We start from the raw sequence: 23,619 nt of genomic DNA, 5'->3' as shown, positions 1-23,619 counted from the left end.
CCATTCATTCCCTGAAAGCCATGTGCTGTGTGCTCTCGACCCAAGCTTACTAAGCCACTCTTCCACATGGCAGCAGGATTGTGTGCAGCCTTCACTCTGTGAGGGAACTCTCATGTCATGTGGAACACAGTCTTACAGGGGCTCTGAAGGGAGGGGTCTAAAATAATTTAAACAGCCAATAAATTGTTTCAAATATATTAATTGTAATGTATAATAGGAATATTAAATTATATGTTCAGTCTTCTTCTGGTACTATTCCCTTGACAGTCCCCTATAGATAGATCAAGATCTAGATCTTGATCTTGATATAGAACTACACATAGATAACTAGTACAGTACATTCTGGGTCTAGTGTAAATCTTTTGGAAAATGCTGGTTCAGACATTTTCGTTTTCATGTAAAAGCAATTGTTTTGTGTTTGTCATCATGATGTTGCCCATTGAACAGATTGGTGTAAGGAACAGACTCCAATATCGACAACACAGATGCTCGGCGGAGTACAACAAGCCAGCAGAGCAAATGACTTCATCAGATTCCTTTTGCTCCATTCATGGCTCATTATATCTTTCAGTGTTTAGATGTTTTATCTGATGTTGCGCTTTTGCTTCTATCAATTGAGGCTGGGAATTGTGAAACAGAAGTAATCAGTCGGCCTGTGTCTAGTGGTCCCAAACCAGATGTTTCGACAGCATGATCTTACTGCAAACAAACTCCATCTGAGAAAATTGAAAACACATCTTCATTTGCCTTGAATACAGAATTATAGTCATTCAAATTCAATTATAATCTGCTAAAAGAGGAAGCCACTATTAATTTAGCACTGATGGTTACTAGTTGTATGGGGTCTTTACTGAGTTGAATGCCTCCCCTGGGTATAGTGGATGCCCGTGTCATTTTGTTTTGGCCATGGATATTTCCTGCTACTTTCTTGTTTCAAGCTCCGGGATCTGTGCCCTCCAAACCTCCTCAGCATGGGCCATTACAATTAAGAAACTTTCTGCAAAGCATCCCAACAGATCAGGCAGCATCTGCTCTGATCTTAGTAGGCTCTTGCACTGGAACACACAGCTAGGGGTCTATTAGGGTCTCCTCATCAAAACTTCCCTCTCAGTATGTGTGAGGATTATTAGAGGCAAAAGTCACAAAGCAAGGCGCAGACTTAGCTAAAACAGCTAAACGTAGTAGCCGATGTTACTTTTGAGGATAATGAGCCACATTTGGCTTACTACTGAAGATAAACTAATCTTATTTTACATTTTACTTATTTTACTAAAGCTCCAGCTCTTTATATATCAATGACAGAAAGCTTTCAGTAGTCAGCTCCTAAAAGCAGTAACATGGCTAAGGCAATGATGAAAGTGCCAACATTAAAGGTCAAAACTACCTTTCCTGAAGTGGGACAAGCAGATTGGAAGTCCAGACAGCGAAACCATTAAGTGTCAATGGGGTTCTCTCATTACTCCAGGGCTCTAAACAGTAAAGCACGCTTATTGCAATGCCAAACCATCTGTTCCCTTTGGAAGCGCTGAAGTGAGTATGCTTTTTTCGCCCAAGGACAAAGTGCCCTGGATAGTACAAACCTGCACATCATACTGATAGGAAAACTTTCTAAAACATTGAAAATGTTTTCTTTTCTGTCAGGAATTGCAAGAAAAGAGTCACGCTTCGTTTATTGTACAGATGACTTTCCTGTAGCGTAAAAGAAATTCAGTATAGAAAACAAACGCAGTCATACATAGAAAATTGTTATCTTAATACCTGCCTTTTACTGCAGCTCTGTAAAAAGATGAATTAATAATCTTTAAACCTGTATAAAGTTCTAGTTCAAAGAATTAATTAATCATTACAGTATATCAACAGTAAAAGACCTGGGAGTTATTTTAGACAGCAACTTATCTTTTAAAAATCATATTAACCAAGTTACAAAAACAGCCTTCTTTCACCTTAGAAATATTTCTAAGCTAAAAAACATGTTGTCTTTATCCGATGCAGAGAAGCTCGTCCATGCGTTTATGACCTCCAGAATAGACTACTGTAATGCGTTACTAGGTGGATGTCCTGCGTCATTAATAAACAAGCTTCAGTTAGTTCAGAATGCAAAATTCTTACAAGGTCAAGAAAATATGACCACATAACCCCGATCTTATCGTCCCTACATTGGCTTCCGGTTAAGTTTCGAATAGACTACAAACTACTGCTACTTACTTAAAAAGGACTAAATGGATTGGCTCCCATGTATCTCTCCAGTCTTCTAACACTCTACAATCCGTCGAGCTCCCTGAGATCTCAAAACTCTGGGCTTCTAGTAGTTCCTAGAATAGCAAAGTTCACTAAAGGTGGTAGAGCGTTTTCACATTTAGCTCCTAAACTCTGGAATAGTCTTCCTGACAGTGTTCGGGGCTCAGACACACTCTCCCAGTTTAAGTGTAGATTAAAAACATATCTTTTTAGCAAAGCCTACATATAACACACATCACATCATAACCTTGTGCTCCAGAACATCTGATCACATGCACATTATCAACTTGTGCTGTTAATATCATGAACAGCAGCTACGCTAATTCCTCTCCACTGCTTCTCTTTCTCTCCCCATCCCGAGGCTTCATGAGGTTTGGTCAGCTCCAGTCACGTCCCTCCTCATGAAGATTATGGACTTTAAAGAAGTAGATGCCAAACTCGCAATCATCCTGAACCATCTAGAGATGTACCAGTGCCAATTGGATCCCACTGCATGTGTGGAGTTTGACATCGGACTTCCTGAAGTGTTTAAAGGCTCTGGCATGGAGAAGCTGATGCTGGATCTGTGATGATCACAAATGTTGAGCTCAGTAGCTCCTATTTTTTATACCAAAGACTGTTGAAAGAACATCTACTTAGAATCTTATACTCCAGTGCTCATGTTAGTTCTCTCTCTCCAGTGTTCTGTATTGTTGAAAGATTTATGATCAAACTCTTGATGTCACCCAAATGAGGATGGGTTCCCCTTTTGAGTCTGGTTCCTCTCAAGGTTTCTTCCTCTTTACATCTAAGGGAGTTTTTTCTTGCCCCAGTCGCCACGGCTGCTCATCAGGGATAAATGCACACCATTCACCTTGACTGTTGATTTCTGTAAAGCTGCTTTGAGACAATGTCTGTTGTGAAAAGCGCTATACAAATAAACTTGACTTGACTACAGTATATCTGTTTTGCATGAGTGGCTCACATTTCCAGGATACAATAAGCAACTTGTAAAACACTTTAAATGATATAAGTATGTCTAGTCTAATCCTGAATATTGAACACATCAGTATAATTAGTAATCAGTATTCCTGCATTCTGTGGCTGTCAATGTGTCTTTTAATGAAATTATTTTGAGAAAGTTTATTTACATTAGGCATTTCAGGGTTTAAAATGCATACAAAGAGAGAACCTAGAACAGAAAGAATCTAAAGAAATTCCCTATAAGGGCTTCATTTACAGTTTGGTAGTCTCACCAACACCATTAACATAACACTTTTTTGCAAGTTCAGGGACCTGGCATTAATCTGAACCTTGATTAACACAGGGGTAAATGAATTATGGTGTTTCTGGGCTAAAGTATAACTTGGAAGAAACAAGGGACAGATTTATCGCTATTGTTTACTCCCAAATGGGCAAGCCAAATTGAAAGTCACTCAGCGTTGAGCACCCTGTCAAACCAAGTGCTGCATGTTTGAACTGATTCATAAATAATACATCAGTGCATGATGCAACCAATGCAGCACAGCACTGAAGAATTAATGAGAGGCTCAGGGATGAGGAGGAGTATAAGAAAGCTTCAAACCCCATCAAGCCCTTTTGGGTCAAAGACCGCCTAGTGAGATGACAGCTGCCCAAGTGATGTCTGTCTTCACAGTTAGACCTTTTTTTCTTACCAGCTCAGTGAATTCATTGCTTCCCAAGTCTAATCGCTCCAGCTGTGACAGCCTGTGAATTGACCTGCAGCACAGTTGCAAAGAGAGAAATTACATCAGCACATAACATTAACTGCAATAGTACAGAATAAGCTGCACCTTTGCCTGCCAATACTATAAAGGGATAATGCTTTAAAGTCTTTATACAGTCTGACACCTAATTTTTCCTTGAGATATATATTAACTTTTGGCAGCTTTCAAAAGTAAAAACAATTTATAGAAGTTAAATAATTAATGAATTATTCAATTAATTAAGGAATATTACATGACAGGGTATGCTGTTATAAGAAACATCATTCCATTACCAGTTTCTCTTTTCTCTTTCTCATAAAGTTTTAAGAAAAAATTAAGGTTTTTTAATTTTTACAGAGAAACCACAATGCCCTCATGTTTTGAATCACTTACAGCTTTACCTCCAAGCTACAGCTTTACCTCTATTACAAAACACTGACACTAGTGATTCCTTCCTTAAATGTTCTGTTAAAAATGTAACCAATGTTTCCTTATAGAAAGCGTCATTGTCATATCAAAAACTACAAACATTTTATTAACATTTTCTATGAAGTAGCATATCCGTATGAACGCCGTAATAAAAACATGTAACTTCTTGGTACTTCTAACACTGTCACTTAAAATGATTTTAGCGCCTTCTTGCCAATCAGATTTTTTTATGTTACAAGGTTGTTATAAATTACCTCAAAACAACATAACATGCTTAATTTGCATGTGCACATTGAATTATATATTTTCCCCATCTCTCAATTGTAATCAGCTAACTCACTTTCTACTTACAAACACAACTGTGATCTGTGTTTTCATGATACTGACTGAAGTCGAAATTGCAACTAGACTATTTCTACAATAACATTTTATTGTCTTTTTAATACAAGCTTCGGGGGAAATATTAGTAGAATATTTTCTTGTTATACTATATTGACAAAGGTTTGTGCACAACTAACCAAAGAATATGTGCTTTCTGAACATCCCATTCCAAATTAAGTCCTCATTTGCTGTTATAATAACCTCCATTTTTTTTTTTAAAGGTGTTCCCCTTGATTTTGGAGTGTGCTAGCCACAATAGCTTTAGGATAGTCAGGTACTGCTGTAGGTGAGGTGAGGAGGCCTGGGGTGCAGTAAGCGTTCTAATTAATTTCAAAAGTGCACAGGGGCATTGTCTTGTTGGAACATGTTTGGGTCTTCTAATTGAAGTGATGAGAAATCTGTGAAGAACTGTGTGCTTCCTACTTTGTAGCAACAGTAACCACATATGGCTATAAAAGTTATGTTTCCCATACTTTTGTCCATATAGTGTATCATTGCTGATAATGCAATGAACAGGTTAACACAATGTTAATAACATAACCCTTATACAAGCTAAATTCAGGAATTATTTATATAGATCAATACAAATAAAACTGCAAAATGTCACAGTCTATAATCACAGCTTTTCATCTGCTCTGTGTATTCTAAAAGAATCCATTAACTGTTTTTTTTTTTTTTTTTTCATTGATTTTATATTTGTAATAACCTGTACAATAATTTCTCCTTCCACCTTGGGCATTACAGAATCAGAGAACATAAAGGCAAATCCTGGGTTAGGCTTGATGAAAACTTGGAGTTGTAATGTGATAATATAAAGTGTTGCGCAGAAGGGCAGCTGGGCCAATCATTATGCAAAGACCACAGCGAACAGTATGTGTTGTTCTGTCAGGCCCCTGCGGTGATGTATTATGGAATACATTACAAGCTCTGCTGCCGTTCACAATAAGCAACACCTTTACGTTCTTTTATATCCTGAACATGTATAAAATGGGATGAAATGTTGAATACTTGAAAATTATATCTGTAAACCATTGCAAGGCAATAGAAAATATGTTTCATCTTGAACAGACTGCATGTAATGGTGTGTGTGAATTGTCCTCTGTTGTAGTCTAAAGTTTCTCTTGCAGCCTTTAGCCTTACACATGACTTAACCAGAGTTATCTTGCATTTTTTGTCAATCAATTATATAAAGACAGATCACTTAATTTATCACAGAGGAAAACTTCTTTTAGATATACTACAGCTTTAGGTTTTCCATCTCAAGACATTTACTGTTTTGGCTTTGTACCACCAGATTTGTCTTGGGTATGCATGGGTAACTTTGGTCTTGGTCTCATCCAGGATTAGGTAAAAATGTCTTCTTCAGACAACACAGTCTCATCAAGCCAAACAGCAAACCTACAGTATACATTTTTCTCTGATTCAGAGTCTACAAACTTGGTGTGAAAGTGGTTTAAGAGTGTCAGTAGAAAAGTTTGTGTAACTGCAGCAATGCTGACATCCCTTGTGTGGAAAAAAACACCCACGTAACTTACTTTGGCATGGTTTTCAAGTGATTCTCTCGAAGCTCCAAGATGCGTAATTTAGACAATCTGAATAAAGTAAAGAGTTGCAATTAGTTTGTGAGGAAACAAAATAACATGTTTTTCAAAAGCCATAACTGAAAGGAACTGCAAATACTGTATATACTACTGCAAAAAAATGCTTTATATGCTTATGCCTTGGGGTTAAACATGTGAAAAGATTTTACAGAAAGGTTTGTAAACCCAGAAATCTATAGAATCAAGCATAGTCATTACCATGATATCCCCTTTGTGTACAAAAAGACTAAAGTAGAATGCTGGTGTTATAGATGTTATAAAGTGTTTATAGCTGCAGCATGATAAATTCTAACCAATAATTTGTTGTTTAGACCATTAAAAGTTTTATATTAGGCCAATTTTCCTTTGCCAGTAATCTATGCTACATCTGAAAAAAACACAAAAAACAAAACATAAAGAACAGAAATAATAAACTCTACTTTTCATGGAATTGTCATTCATTGTCTAACAATGTCAGTAGCAAAAACATGCCTTGAGTAAGACTTTGTGATCTTACTCAAGGCAGACCTTTGTGTGTGTTTACACAATGTATACTAATTAAAAGTAGATGTCTATAAGCAAACTATTTAGCTATTTGCTTAAATATGCCATTGTTCTATGTAAGGGCTTTCCCTGAATATATATTAATAAAAATAAAAGTGATGTAAATTGAGAGTAGCTCTGTTAAAGTGCAGATTTATACTTTTGGTGTCTGGGAAAAACACAGGCTGCTGTAATAGTCCTTACCTTCCAAAATTGGCGGGTAGGTACTCAAGGAAGGCATCATTTAAGAAGAGCTGTGTCAAATTGAGGAGCTGAGTGAAGCCATCTGGGAGTCTAAGGGAACAGAGAAGAAGGCCATCAGCACATCACTCAGCAAGCTTTAAGTACCTCCAACTCAGTAAGAAGCAAACTGTGCCCGCTTTAATCCCATTACACTTTGCTTATAACCGCCCCTGCTAGAAAGAGCACAACTCGTTTAAAGAATATTAGTGAGATGAGGGGGAGTGTTGTAAACGTGGACATGTCTGATTATTTTTAACTCTAACAGCAAATGAAATCACGGTCAGTTCTAATTTAAACTTATGTTAGAGTTGATGAATATTTTAGCTCAGAAAAATTTAACACAACCTAAAATAATCCATGGATCCGTCTTTGAATGAAGGTTAAGTCAGTCGTGAAAGATGTGTTTTATATAGTGATATCAAGGAACAAAGATTTTTTATGATTCTGAAGTCGTTTTGAATACAGAAAGAAACCTTTTCCCTAAAGTTTCCCTAAACTCAATTCTACGTGTGTCACCAGTGAATAAATTATTTAAAAGACATATCTGAATACAGATCTGCTAATGTTTTTAAAGCGTCTGGAACACTTGTATTAAAATTCACAAAGCGTCTGTGACGTTTTATAAGTTTGATATGTAGAATGTGGTTCTTGTACTTACTTGGTTATGGGATTTACACTGGCCTCTACAACTGATAAACATTTACAGCACTTGATATTGTCAGGAAATTCTTGAATGCCTGAAGGAATGAGGGATATATTTATAAATCAGCAGACAGTGATGGACAAATAAATCAATAGTTCAGGATATGCAGAAATGAAGAACATACCATTTTTACTTATATCTAATTCCTTCAGGTTTACAAGGCTAGCGATGGTGGTTGGCAGGCTTGAAAGGTCGTTATCAGGAATACTCAATTTTCGCAAGGCTTGACAGTTGAAGAGTTGCTAACAGAAAAATAGATAGATAGATAGATAGATAGATAGATAGATAGATAGATAGATAGATAGATAGATAGATAGATAGATAGATAGATAGATAGATAGATAGATAGATAGATAGATAGATAGATAGAACAGAAAATGGGGACATCTCAGGTATGCTGAACTTATAATTTAAAATAACTTATAATTTATAATGACTGTATAAAGAGCTGAAATGCACAATCATACACCATCTGTTACTGAATCCTGTAAGGAATAAAACGCTAAGAGGCGTGCTGCTACAGGAAAATAATACACAAGCTGGCATGCTATTGCCTGACTAGACCTACCTCTATACTTATAACAGCATTGCCTAAAGTAGTTTATTCCAATTATACCTTTGCAGTTTGTCAATGATTGCAATAGTTCTAGTTGTAATAGCAGCTATAACCAGTCTTTCTGTTTCTTTTGGTTGGAGGTTACAAGACAAAAAATGTCACAGTTCGCATGTTATTAAAAGACCAGAACAGTGCAAAGTTCACTGTCCTGAAGATTCTCCTGTGGCAGAAAATGTAGTTACAAAGGACTGACACGTGAGACTTCTTCCATAAATGTTAGATAAACGTCTCTAGACAGAAAGTTTCACCCAATCAATGAGTAAAATCAGCCATGTAAATCTACTATGTGAAGAGCCGGCCAATTAAGTGATTAAATGATATGTTACTAAACTTTCTTTCAGCTTCTCCCATCAGGGCTCGCCACAGCGGATCATCAGCATGTTTGATTTGGCACATGTTTTTACGCTGGATGCCCTTCCTAACGCAACCTTTACCATTTATCCGGGCATGGGACCGCCACTAAGAATGGCTGGGATTGGTTTCCTGACCGGTGATCAAACCCAAAATTTTATATTTTTTATTATTATTTATAATCTTAATTATAATCGTATTTATTTATTTGGCAGATGCTTTTGTCCAAAGTGGAAAACATTGGTTAGAGAGACATTATTACTTAAACACACTATTATTAGTTTATTATTTTAAAACACTATTATGGTTTTAAAGCATTGAAAAGCATAACTTTTTAAAGCAGAAGACGGTCTTATAATGTAAGAAAAAAATAACTTGCACTACAAAGGCACCAATTCCACAAGACCAGCACTCATACAAAAGGAGCACTTAATTCCACTCAGAAGACTTTTTATTTAGGCCTTTTTACTGATGAGTCATATAGGCACAAAACCCTTAAAAACCTAGAGCTTTTCCAGTTGCATAACTGTCTGTTCGTTCAGAATCATCCTGCACTTTTGATTGAAAACTAATTTGGGAATTAAAAAAAAAAAAAGAATAACCAATAAAAAACAGATATAAAGCAATCAAGGGCTTAAACACTTGAGAATGTTTTTCATGCATCTGTACTTTTTCTTCACTACATTTGAATGTGTAATATTTTACTTTTTTTCTCCATGACTGTATATTTCAGAAAAAATACCAATCCTCATTACTTTGATATGAAAACATAAATTGTGTTAAACCTGTCTTGAGACCACAAGGGTAACAATACGAGACTGGTGAGAGTGTGTGTGCAGTAAGGTAAAGTAAAAGAAATCTCAGGAGAATGGATCACCGCATAAAGGGTTAAAATATAATTCTCACAGATCATTTTTTTCCTTTTGATAATACATTTAAATGCAGAAACATTTGCATTTTTACCAAAGTAGAAATGTAAAAGTAGTACTTTTACTTGTGCCATCTCACAAGGCCAAACATGAACACACATCTTGAAAAAGCCCTTCAGAAACTTGATTGTGAATAGCGATAAGTAGCACAAAAATGCCATGTCCGTAGATTTTTACTGTAAAACCTTTCCCTGTTTCCAGTTTATGTACTGAGGATTATCAACACCTCCAGAAAATTTTCAAAACAGATGTTTAACAGAACAATTTCTGCCTTTTACAAAACTTTTTTCCCCTGCATGTAATTTACCTCTCTTCTGACTAGATTAGTGCCCAAAGTATCAGCCTGAAGTATTGCCTCAAAAACTACATTTTCAACAACAAGCCTGACTCATGAACCAATAATAGACATAATTAACACATATGTTTACATACAACTACTGTAAAAATACATTATGTCCTGATGTCCTTATAATGATCTTATTACTAAAATTGCGGGTTAAGGGCCTTGCTCAAGAGCCCAGCAGTGGCATCTTAATGGTGCTGGGAATTGAACTCACAACCTTCTGATCAGAAGTCCAACAGCTTTAACACTGAGATATCCCTTCCCCCTCACTAAAATACAAACACTGTGTTAGAGAATGTAAGACCAATATAATTAAAAGGTAATTCAAATCCTGTTAATGTATACCCCTAATCTCTTAAAAAGTTTATAGGATGCTATAAGCAAGTTTTTAAAAAGCTGCAGTTGATAAATAAATAGCAGATGGAGCCGAACAGGCCTGATACTGATATATTTGTCAATGCTTTTATAGTCTTCATAGAAAAAGCTAAATGTAGACAAATATCTTCAGGATAGAGACTGTTCTGAAGTTGTGTTGAATAGATTCCAAAGTACACTGACGTAAGTGCTGCTAAAAATATTAAATCACCAAAATTGCATATAATGACAGGATAATATTAGCATAATTGCCATGATAAAAGATGAACAAATGTCTCCAGCTCAGAAAATACACGTCTGCTTTGAATAATTCAAAATGAGCTCAAGTGCTATTGAAGTTTCTTCACTGCACCAAAGAGTTCTTTTTATCCAAAATAACAAATAGTTGTGAAAATACATTATATAGCCAAAAGTTTGTGAACATATGACCATTACTAACATGTTGTCTTATGCTCAATTGTTCAAAGTGGAAAGCATAAATTAGAATGTTTTCTATGCTGTAGCATTTACTGGATCTAAGAGCACCTGGAACATCCCAAAAGTGTTCCAGAATAATAGTACCTTTGTGCATAATATCAGCTCCTTGAAGACATGGTTAGACAATGTTGGAGTGTATTAACTCCAATGTTCTGCACAGAACCTTAACCTTAACCCCACTTCATACTCTTGGGATGAAATGGAGTGCTCAGTGCAGCCCAGGATTCCTGAAACAATATCAGTACCTCACGTCACTAATGCTCTTGTGGCTGAAAGAGCACAATCCTCACAAAATCGACTGAAAAGCCTTCCCAGGAGTGTGAAGGTTATTATGATAGAGAACTACAAGCACATATGGGTTTGATGGTCAGGTGTTCAGAAATGTTTGGCCATGCAGTATTCATTTCATAGCATTACAAATTAATGAAAAGAGCAGTTTCTAATTAAGTACCTTGGGAAGCTCTTCGATTTGGTTAGCGTCCAGATAGAGCTCCTCCAGAGTGCGCTCGAAGCTGAATATCTCCTTGGGTACCTGCTGCAGGCTGCAGTGCGAGTAATCCAGCACGGAGATGACCTCCTCTTCCCCACGGAAGCATCGGCACGGCACCAGGCGCCCGATGAACTTCCTCTTGGTAGTCATCTCCAGACACTGCACTGTAGGCCAGAGAGAGAGAACATGACTTAGAATATCTACAAAAAAAAAAAAACAAGGGCAGTCACTAAGGGGAAGGTGGTATAAATGTATTAGCAAAAATTCTATTGAATTGAATTGAATTTTATTTGTATAGCACGTTTAACAATAGACTTTGTCCCAAAGCAGCTTTACAGAAGTAAATTAAATATTGGATGCTTGTTAACTTCCATCTGCTGAAAAAAGAGAAGATATCAATAAAGTATGGCATCATCATCAACAGCTAAATGATTCATTGACTAGTGAATTATTTTGGATTTGTGGGACCAAGTGCAACAGCACTGACAATGCTATTAGATAAAAATACTGAAAACTGTATGAAGAAGGAAGGATAGTGCTGATTTATTTCTAGCCCAGACAGCAGATACATGTGTCTCTCAGTGTCAGATGATTAAAAGAATGAAATGACCTCTGACATATTTGTAAAGTCATCAGCAGTACATGTGCAATATAGTCACATATCTGATGAACATGAATGAGGTGGATTATTAGACATTTTGTGTGTGTGTGTGTGGGTGTGAGTGTGTGTATGTGTGTGTTGGTTCAAATATTTGCTGAACCAACCTCATGGTATTGTCCATTGCTCCAAACTAAATGCTTCAATGTCAAGTGACTGCTACATATTTCATTTGATCCCTCTCATCTAATATCACTGGAAACCAGGTTTCACAAAAAATATAACAAAAGCAATGTCATTATAACTAATAGCATCTATCTTCATTAATGATTCAGAGAACTATGCAAAGTAATACAGATAGGAATAATCAGAAATAATAATCAAGCATTAAACAACAAAAAAACATTCATTTGAATATTTTCTATACATTTGTCCTCTTGGTTTCATGCAGTGACTGTAATCAGTAGTGATTAATCAACAGCCTGCAATCTCATCATGCCTCACATCCTGAGAAGTGGGGGTTCCATAAATGCCAGCTGTAATGAAGCCATGCCAGATGTCATAACTGGCCATGATTCAGAAATATACACTATTAACCGAGTGGATGCGCAATCCATCTCAAAGTTCCCATCCGTGGTCCTTCATGACTTGTCAAGTGTGATGTTGGTCTTCCCTTTACATGAGAGATCTTATGTAAAGGCTATTAATGTGACACCTTGCTTTGGTACAATAAGCACATTCTGACAAAAAAGTCAGAACACTGCATCACTACGGAAACTTATACTGTACATAAAAAACAATTTTTTAAATATCAAACAAAATGACAGAATTCTAAAGGAACTACTATATTGCATGTTATGTCTTTATTATTTATGTATGGTAATCAGTTTAATCACTAAAAAAAACCTTTCTTTCGGCTTCTCCTATTAGGGGTCACCACAGCGGATCAGCCGCATGTTTGATTCAGCACACGTTTTTACGCTGGATGCCCTTCCTAACGCAACCCTCCCTATTTATCCGGGTTTGGGACCGGCACTAAGAGTCACTGGGGTTGGTTCCCTGACCGAAAATCGAACCCGGGCTGCAACAAACTTAAATGCAATAACATCGAACTTGGAGCCTCAAAAACCTACCATAAAACTGCAACTCAAACTGCCAGCAGTGCTTAACTACTTGTTAAATCAGTCATTGTAGAAAATAGCCAGCAATCAAACAGGAAAAGATTCTTTCTCTACCAATTCCGAGGCATCCTGAGGTTGCGCCAGCTCCAGTTGTGTCCCACCTCATGAAGATTATGGACCTTCAAAGAGTAAATGCCGACCCTGAAACATCCCGAACCATCTAAAGGTGTACCAGCGCCCTTTGGATCCCACTTCATGTAGAGTTTTACCATTGGACTTCTTTGAACGTTTAAAGGCTCTGACATGGAAGAGTTGGTGTTGGGTCTATGACGATCTCAGATGTTGAGCTATTTTATAAGTTGCTCAGTAGCTCCTGGTTCCACAACTTCAACTGACTGTATAAGACTGTTTAAAGGACATTACTAATAATCACACAATCTGGTGCTCATGGTAGTTCTTACTCTCTGGTGTGTTGTTTTTCAGATTTATAATCACACTCTTTATATCACCAAATGAGGTTGGGTCCCCCTATTGAGTCTGGTTCCTTTCAAGGTTTCTTCCTCATACTATCTAAGTATCTAAGCCCCAAGGTGCTCATCAGAGATAAACACATATAAGGAAATAAACTTATATTTAAATGTTTTGTTCTATAATTCTTACGTTCTGTAAAGCTGCATTGAGAAAATGTCCATTGTGAAAAGCGCTATAGAAATAAGTTTAAACTTTAAAGCATGATGTCTATATTGGGTCTATATTGAAAATCCTATCAGTCATGTTGCAGAAAGCAACTGCACAGGTGGGAAGAAAAATAATATACTGTATAAGAAAGATTTTCAACGTGATCTTAAATCTTCCATCATTTGGGGAAAATAGACAAATATTTGTGTTTTGGATTTAAAATTAAGAATTAATCAAGTGGTAATTGAAAAATGTAAACAATTTTCACAAAAATACCATTCAGGTAATTCACCCTGACTCACTGAACATGAAGTGAACCTTCTGAGATTTAAAACAAAAGGCAGAGGTACATCAACACAGCAAACATTCCTTATTTTAATCAACAACTTCGCATAGAACTAGTGAGAACAAGAGCAGCAATATCGAGGCATATACAACAAACTCTCGAGGGATATAAATGTGAGGCTCTCTGAGAAATTGTGTGTGTGTGTGTGTGTGTGTGTGTGTGTGTGTGTGTGTGTGTGTGTGTGTGTGTGTGTGTGTGTGTGTGTGTGTGTGCAGGCCTTAGGGAATAAGTGATAGATTGAAAAGCTAATTCCTGATGCTATTCTTTTGTTACATGCAAATGTAGGACTGCAATGATTAAGCCATGAGCTACTCTAAAGCACATCTATGGCTGTGGTGGGATAAACAAATGTAAGGTTAAAACTGTAGGGAAGAGATAAGTGGATTACATGACCAACAGCAGCCACCATTTACGGTACAAACCTGGTAAAAAAATAAAAAACATTTACCGATGTTTTTTGTATGGGTTTTATTTTTACAACTTATTTTCCTACAGTATAATTACCAAATGATTTGCCATCTACAGTGTATAAAGACTCCATGGTTAGGGATATGCGCCCTACGGCTCATTGTTTTTATTATACTTTTATACCAAAATTCCCCCAGGCATCAATAAAGTCTATCCATCCATCAAGCCATCCATCAAGCCATCCATCAAGCCATCCATCAAGCCATCCACCCATCCATCCATAATCCTAGACCACAGCAGTCTGCCAACAATTACCAATTTGAAAACTGAACTTATAAAAGACTTAAATTTAAGACAAAAGCATGCAGCTTACTGACTGTTCCAGATTCTATTCATAATCTTCACCATGTAAATAATGTTTTTGTTAAATAACAAAATATTTATATATACAGAGATTCACTACTGTGCACATAAAGGACACTAAAAAGACTTTATATATGATCACACCAAGTATCATAGTTTCATCTTACTACTTAATATATGCCTTTAATCTACACAGAGATACCTAACATGTAATATTGTTTGCTTATTAACTTACAATCATCACAATGACAAATTAACAGTTAATATATCTTTGAATTGTTATTCCTGCAGATCTTAATGCAAATAAACTATAAAATGCATTTTATTAAAATGAAATACGAAGACTTAAATATAACAAAAAAATGGGATGGAAGAAATATCCTCTTTTAACCTAAAAATATGACAAAAAACAACAACGGCATTCTAATTACTAATTTTCAACCAATAAAATATGGTTAATTCTGCTAAGGGTCCATATTTAGTTAGCACTGATCTTAAAAATCATTCATCATCTTAACAATTACACAGCCAGACTTCAAAGTTCAAACACATCAAGATGATTTAAAAAGCATAAAAGCCTAGACACTGTATAGCATTGTATCATACAGGACAGGACACACAGCACAGCTGAAAAGATAAAGTTATCATAAGTGAAGTAAGGTAAGAGGGCAGAAAGTTCACACTCTGCAATGTGTTTCTCACCTGTTTCCAGGTTCAGTGATTTGACACTCTGCAGGTGTAAATATGGAGCAGTACTTGAGCCAGATAATGTGAGTTACAAACACCCTGGAGCTTCCAAACAAATACAGGCTTTCAGGTTCCTTCAGAGTGATTTTATTGCAAATGTTTCTAACCTTATATAATAGGCCAAACACAAAATGGCAAATATTAATGTTTTATTGTTAACAACAAATGATTGATCAGGATACAGTGGTACCTCGACATACAAGTTTAATTCGTTCCGTAACCTTGCTCGTATGTCAAATTGCTCGTATTTCAAAGCAAATTTCCCCATTGAAATTAATTGAAATGCCATTAATCCGTTCCAGCCCCCAAAATGCCACCCCAGTTGTTTTTGTTACGTGTTTTTAAGTAAGAAAAATTTATTTATAAATGACAAATATTGTAAAAAAAACATAATAAAAGAGAATGTAAAGATATAATAAGGTTTTACTCAGTGTATTTTCCTTGGAGATGAGACGACTTGAGCTAACGAAAACGCCAGTGGGTGTGTGTGTGTGTGTGTGTGTGTGTGTGTGTGTGTGTGTGTGTGTGTGAGTGTGCGGAGGGGGGGGCGAGGGTGGTAGAGACGTTAAGCGGAGGCGTAGGGAAAACTCGTTTTTTTACTATCATTCCTGTACACTACATATACCTAAACTTTAAAATTTTTACTTTTTCTTCTTTGCTTATCTTAATTTTCGTCACAATCTTTGCTTTCTGGCTTCGCTTCGCCATCTAGCAGCGGCGTCTCGAGCTCGTATCTCAAGTTTTTGCTCGCATATCAAAGCAAAAATTAGGCCGAGTGACCGCTCGTATCTCAAAAAACTTGTATGTTAGGGCACTTGTATGTCGAGGTACCAATGTATTTGTAAGAATTAAGCAAATATTGCAGATCTCCCACAGCTTTTTTATTCCTTTATTTATGAGCTTGGTATCGTGCCCATGATGGGTTGCATCATGACCAAAAAATTACATTTTAAAATCCTATTCAATATATTCAGAAAATATTGAATACCCAAATATTTGTTTACTTTTTTTGCAATTTTTACAGTAAACATTTTAACCATTACAACCCAGCCATTATGGTTGCACAAGCCAGTGCACTCTTAGTGCCGGTCTCAAGCCCGGATAAATGCTGGGGGGTTGTGTTAAGAAGGGCATCCAGCGCAAAACATGTGCCAAATCGAATATGCAGATCACGAATCAGAAATTCATACCAGATTGGTCAAGACCCGGGTTACCAACAACCACCACAGGTATCGTTAGCCAACAGTACCTGGTTGAAGGAGGAGAAGGAGAGGAGAAAGACAGCAGAAGAAGGAAAAGTGGAGGAGAGTGAAGGTCAGGGTTGGTACTTTAAATGTTAGTACTATAACTGGTAAAGGTAGAGAGGGAGCTGATATGATGGAGAGGAGGAAGGTAGATATGTTGTGTGTTCAGGAGACCAAGTGGAACTTTGGAGGTGGGTTTAAAATGCTTTATCATGGTGTGGATGAAAAGAGAAATGGTGTAGGGGTGATTCTGAAGGAAGAGTACAGTAAGAGTGTAGTGGAGGTGAAGAGAGTTTCTGATAGGGTTATGAACGTGAATCTGGAAGTTGAAGAGGTGATAATAAATGTCATCGGTGCCTATGCGCCACAAGTAGGTTGTGCGATGGAGGAGAAGGAAAAATACTGGAGTGAATTAGATGAAGTGGTAGAAGGTGTACCTTGGAATGAACGATTGGTGATTGGGGCAGACTTCATTGGGCATGTAGGTGAAGGGACCAGGGATGATGAGGAGGTGATTGGTAGGTATGGCCTAAAGGAAAGGAATGTAGAAGGGCAGATGGTGGTAGATTTTGCTAAAAGGATGGAAATAGGAGTGGTAAATACTTATTTTAAGAAGGAGGAGCACAGGTTGACGTATAAGAGTGGAGGAAGGTGCACACAGGTGGACTATGTTATATGTAGGAGATGCAACCTGAAGGAGATTGGAGACTGTAAGGCATTGGCAGGGGACAGTGTAGCTAGACAGCATGGTTATGGTGGTCTGTGCAATGGTTTTGGAGAAGGAGGGTGAAGACTAAAGAAGAATAAGATGGTGGAAACTGAAGGAGGAAGAGTGTAGTGTGAGGTTCAGGGAAGAGGTCAGACAGGGGCTCGGTGGTGGTGAAGAGGTGCTGGATGATTGGGCAACTACTGCAGAAGTGATAAGGGTGGCAGCTAGAAAGGTACTTAGTGTGACATCTGAAAAGAGAAAGAAAGACAAAGAGACGTGATGGTGGAATGAGGAAGTGCAGGAGAGCATAAGAAGACAGAGGTTGGCAAGGAAAAGGCATATGAGAAGCTGTATGAGAAATTGGACACTAAGCAAGGAGAAAAGGATTTGTACTGATTGGCCAGGCAGAGAGACCGAGCTGGGAAGGATGTGCTGCAAGTTGGAGCAATAAAAGATGCAGATGGAAATGTGTTGACTAGTGAGGAGAGTGTGTTGAGACGAAGGGAGCATTTTGAGCAGCTGATGAACGAGGAAAATGAGAGAGAGAGAGAGAGAGAGAGAGAGAGAGAGAGAGAGAGAGAGAGAGAGAGAGAGAGAGAGAGAAGGTAAGATGGTGCGGAGATGATGTAGCAAGAAGTGGATAGGATTAGTAAGGAGGAAGTAAGAACAGCGATTAAGAGCATGAAGAGTGGAAAGTCGGTTGGACCAGATGACATACCAGTAGAAGCGTGGAGATGTTTAGTGGAGGCAGGGGATGGCAGTGGAGTTTTTAACCAGGTTGTTCAACATGATTTTGAAAGGTGAAAGGATGCCTGAGGAATGGAGAAGGAGTGTGCTGGTACCGTTTTTTAAGCATAAGGGAGATGTGCAGACCTGCAGTAACTACAGGGGAATAAAGTTCATCAGTCACACCATGAAGTTATGGAAAGAGTAGTGGAAGCCAGGCTGATAGAAGAGGTGACTATCTATGAGCAACAGAATGGTTTCATGTCGAGGAAATTAGAGGCATTATTTGAGTTGAGAATGTTGATGGAGAAGTATAAAGAAGGTCAGAAGGAGTTGCATTGTGTGTTTATCGGATTTAGTGAAAGCGTACGACAGTGTACTGAGAAAGGAGTTGTGGTATTGTATGAAGAAGTCAGGTGTGCAGTAGGAACGACAGACTGGTTCAAGGTGGAGGTTGGACTGCATCAAGGATCGGCTCTGAGCCCTTTCCTGTTTGCAGTGGTGATGGACAGGTTGATGGACGAGGTCAGACAGGAGTCTTTGTGGACTATTGATTTGTGGGTAGCAGGTTAAGAAGAGCCTGGAGAGGTGGAGGTATGCACTGGAGAAAAGGGGAATGAAAATCAGTAGGAGTAAGACAGAGTACATGTGTGTGAATGAGAGGAAAGGCATTGGAAAGGAGTGGTTGCAGGGAAGTGGTGTAGGTGGAGGAGTTCAGGTATATGGGTTTAACAGTGTAAAGTAATGGAGAGTGTGTTAAAGAAGTGAAGAAAAGAGTGCAGGCAGGGTGGAGTGGGTGAAGAAGAGTGGCAAGAGTAGACTGTGATAGAAGAGTATCTGCAAGAGTGAAAGGGAAATATTAAAGGACTGTGGTGAGACCTGCTATGTTTTATGGTTTAGAGACAGTGGCATTGAGTAAAAGACAGGAGGTGAAGCTGGAGGTAGCAAAACTGAAGATGTTAAGGTTTTCGTTGGGAATGACAAGGATAGACAGGATTAGAAATGAGTTTATTAAAGAGACAGCGCATGTACGACATTTTGGAAAATAGGTGAGGGAGGCGAGATTAAGATGGTTTAGACATGTACAGAGGAGGGACATGGGGTATATCGGTAGGAGAATGCTGAGGATGGAGCAACCAGTAAGAAGGGAAAGAGAAAGGCCAAGAAGGAGGTTTATGTGAGGGAAGACATGCAGGTAGTTGGGTTGAAAGAGGCAGATGTAGAGGACAGGGGGGTATGGAGATGGATGAGCCACTGTGGCAACCCCTAATGGGAGAAGCCGAAAAAAAAGAAAGTAAAAGAAACATTTTAACTATTACATTATTTTACCTTTAGGTACAATTACAGTAGATTGTATAAGTGAATTTCCCTTTTTACTATCTTTACTATAAAACAGTTCACTGCAGCCAACATAAGCAAGCAAATTGTGGAACAGGTTTTCTCAGAAGCAAAATTTGACTACAAACCTGACTACAAATTCAGGAAACATTTATCTATGCTTAAGTTAGCTTAAAATCCACATTTTGTTTTACTAAACAAACATGCAGTTCACAGCAACACTGATTCACAAAGATAATGCACTTTTACATTGTATCTTTAATAGCCGTGATCAATGCAATAAAATGTTTGCCTTTTCTAGAAATTAGGTCATACAAAGAGAAACTATTTGGGCAGATGTATGTACCCTACGACTGACTTTGGAACGTGTAAAGTTTTCCTATTTGCCCATTACCTTGCTAAGTGAGTATCCACAGAAACGTTGTCACCTTGTTCTCTTTACTGTGACTGGATCTGGATAACCAATACCTCACTATGTCACACAAACACTGTGGCCATTCTTATAAAACTAGAGTAACCTTGGTGTGTTGACAGTTTTCTACCCAGTTTTAGAACAATATCCACATGCATAACCATATATTCTACTTCCTTTAGTGTAGGCTATATTACAAAGTTGTCACAAAGACTCATAACAATTCAGAACTTTTCACCAAGTAATACCTTAAATGAATAAGATTCACTCAAGATGTTGATATTATTCATTTGAAGTCAAAAATAAAGAAAAATGTTTTTTTTTAAGTATAAATATTTACTTAACATATTTTCTCTACTGATAGTGAACAGTACTCACTATACCTTCACTCTATTAAGGATATTTAGGGAAGTTATCTTACTGTGTTAATCTACTTAGGGTAAAGATCATTTGAGCTCCCTGAATAAAAAAGGCATTTAATGGAAGAAAGCTATAGATCCTAATTCAGTAGGTCTGAATGTGCAATCATATTTTTTAATCCAATGGACTATGCTGTTTTTCAATGGCAAATATGGTTAAGAAACAGGTGGTCAGCAGGCTGTAATCTGGCCATGGCTTCCAGAGTGCTTTAAAGCCCTTATTGGACATTCCAACCTGTATGAGCAGACAGATTTATTGATATACTGTAGCATCAATATCTATAGCACTAATGCTGGGTTCAGCCACAGCATGACATGATTTAATGCCTGCCCCCATAGCAGACACTACATGTTGATCGATAATGCAAATAATTGCATTGCTACTCATCTAAGCCATAGTAGTGCCTAGTAAAAACACTATTTTAAGTAAAATAAACACATAAACACATACATACATAATCCATTAAAGGTGGTTTTGAGGAATTCATGTGCTCCCAAGAATAAAAGATCAATCTGTCAAAAAATGCTGAGACCTAAATGAGGTTCCAAAACATTCTTTACAGTGCATTATAAACAGTTTATACCTAGTGTTTCACACTATAGAGAAAAACTATAAGACTGTACAACATTTCTCACTTTTATTACATTGCATCGAATTTATTGTATTAATAATAATGTCATGTCATTCTTATCACCAGGGAGGCATGCAAGGTATTTTGCACAACTTTATGCACATTATGGCTGATCCTAGAATTCTATCTTAATTTGTATCCACTTCTGCAATCTAATATCCAATCTACTTTCCAATGCTAAACCTCAGGCAACATTAAAACTCCAGTTATCTACAAATAGCATGACAAAATCTAATAACAGCCATTAATAATAATAATGGCACATCTCGACATAAAAAACTGATAGAAGTGAAGCATTCAGATTTTTACCATTTAAATGGCGCTTTAATGTCTTGAAAAGCCTTTCATTTCTAAAATCCTTTCAAAAATCTATCATTTGAAGAGTGAAAAACGGACTGAATTGCTCAATTTAGTGAATTACTATGATTATAAATAAAAAGACATTGTTTGATTGATAACTAAGTTCAACAAATTAACAATACTGGAACTATTTTTCAATATTCCAGTTGTTTTTCAGTTTTCAGTCAGTTAACCATTAACCATACATTCATATTTTCATATTCCTATTTGCTAGGATTCATAATTCAGGGGATTTAGTGAGAGAAATTGTGGTTACTGTCAGGTAAAGAGAGAAATTTGGAGAATGTATTCATGAAATATTCTCTAAAAAGAAAATGCTCTTTGTATTCACACGTGCGCCATCTGTATATGCTTTGTGTAAAATGGTAGCCACTGCAACTGTAAAAAACCTGACAGTTACTGCAATAAGATACCTGTGTCATATCTTGACTCACAGAAAGTTATCTTACAAGATGTCCGACTGGGGGGTTTATGCATTAAGTTTTTGCCGCATTGCTCAGCAAGGGCTCAGACTACAAAAGAGTGTAAGATGCCTCAATGCAGCTAAGACAGGTTTCTCAACTGCTGCTTCCCTTTTTTAAAAATGTTAATTCGGTGATAAGATTTTCAGCTCTAAGCACTGAACACTTATGCAACGTCTTCAATTAGCGAAATCAAATGTATCTATAGAGTACAATACAAAGCACTGTCTTCCTCAGTCAGGCCTGGTTCCCTATAGACTGTAGAACAGCAGAGAGCGAGAGAGCATGTTTGTGTGTGTGTGTGTGAGCTCAGTATGGCTAGGGCTGCTATGGAAACTGCATGACGCAAGAGCTGCTTCTGCAGAGGCGAGAGGACATGTTCACAACTTCCAACTCTTCTCCAACAAAACGGCTCACATTTCGGTTTGTAAAAAAAAAAGGTACATCTCTGCTCCTTCACTTTGCTTAACAGGGAGGATATTTCAGATTCCTCAAGGAAATGTCTAGAGGCAAAGATACAATAAGCTCTATGAAAAAGATTTCATAAAATGTTCTTAACTATAAACGTCAATTTAAAATTCTAAATCATTTGATGGCATAGTTTAATGTCTCTTCAGAGAAAATATACAGTATTGGATGGTCCAAGCTTATTAAAAATGCATATGGATCTACCACTGGCATGTAGTAATCACTGGAACAGTTACCTAGGCAACCACTGCTTCAAAGAAGCATGCAGAGTATCATATAAATGTATTCTTTCATTGCCATTAATGTATTTCACTTCAGGCAGAGGCTTCACTATTATTAATGAAAGGTAATTCATATTTACACTACATAGCTAGATGAAAAAAATAATAAACCATAATAATTTATGTGGTCAATGGAATCAAATGTATATTTAAATGTTCTTATATCGCAGTTTTTTATAACTCGTACTAGAATGAGATTTATATGAATATAAAGTATATATCTCCTACAGGCCTATAAAGCACACTGGATATGGCAATGGAGTGGACTGTAGGGTACCAGCTAGGAATGAGTGTTATGCTGTATGTCTAACAGGTGGTAGCTCAGTGGTTAAGGCATTAGACTCCTGATTTGAAAGTCACAAGTTGAAATCACAGCACCACTAGACTGCCACTGCTGGGCCCTTGAGCAAGGCCCTTAACCTCAACTGCTCAGTTGTAAGCTGCTCTAGTTAAGAAAACTGGTGTCAGATAATAAATAAACAAGTGAAACTTTAAGCTTTTCCTCATCACGCTGTTTTTTTTTGCCTCATGAAAAAAGAAATGAAGAAAAATCAATTATTCTCTTGTGAAGAAAAAAAAAATGAATGTAAGAAACATCAGCAAATTCTCTTAGTGCCACCTAGGGGGTGGCTTTAGTGCATGTCAAATGGCTGCTTTTAACAGAATAAGGTGCCTTTTGACCTGTTCTGAAGTATGCTTGCACAATCACTTTACCCATTGTTGTCTAAACTGCTTTTTGACAATAATGCACCTTAACATCTGGTTGGAGACACACCAGCTGACCATAACTTCCACAATTCACCTGTCTGGCTGTAGGTACTGCCAGTAAAAAAACATCTCTTAAGCAACTGTCTTATAGTATTGAGCTCATCCTGCAGTACATACAGATCCCTGGCTTAAGGGA

At 37.3% G+C, this 23,619-nt stretch overlaps 1 protein-coding gene across 37 annotated transcripts in view; it reads right to left on the bottom strand.

The window, feature by feature from the left end:
- The window catches only part of lrrc7 (leucine rich repeat containing 7), a 160,931-nt gene that overhangs the window by 53,459 nt on the left and 83,853 nt on the right, over positions 1-23,619 (bottom strand). For all 37 annotated transcript variants that reach the window (XR_014537424.1, XR_014537425.1, XR_014537426.1 and 34 more), the window contains 6 exons: positions 11,366-11,568; positions 7,948-8,065; positions 7,779-7,857; positions 7,082-7,171; positions 6,290-6,346; positions 3,894-3,957 (listed from right to left, as the gene is read on the bottom strand). Coding sequence is in view for 34 of the 37 variants with exons in the window: in XM_083565589.1 (XP_083421715.1) it covers positions 3,894-3,957; positions 6,290-6,346; positions 7,082-7,171; positions 7,779-7,857; positions 7,948-8,065; positions 11,366-11,568 (611 nt within the window). In the remaining 3 variants the exon portion in view is untranslated. The remainder of the gene's footprint in view (positions 1-3,893; positions 3,958-6,289; positions 6,347-7,081; positions 7,172-7,778; positions 7,858-7,947; positions 8,066-11,365; positions 11,569-23,619) is intronic.

Source organism: Silurus aristotelis, assembly GCF_946808225.1.
Source record: "Silurus aristotelis genome assembly, chromosome: 2".
Classification (NCBI taxonomy): domain Eukaryota; kingdom Metazoa; phylum Chordata; class Actinopteri; order Siluriformes; family Siluridae; genus Silurus; species Silurus aristotelis.
Note: the sequence above shows the minus strand (reverse complement) of the source record. Positions and strands in the feature narration are given on the sequence as shown.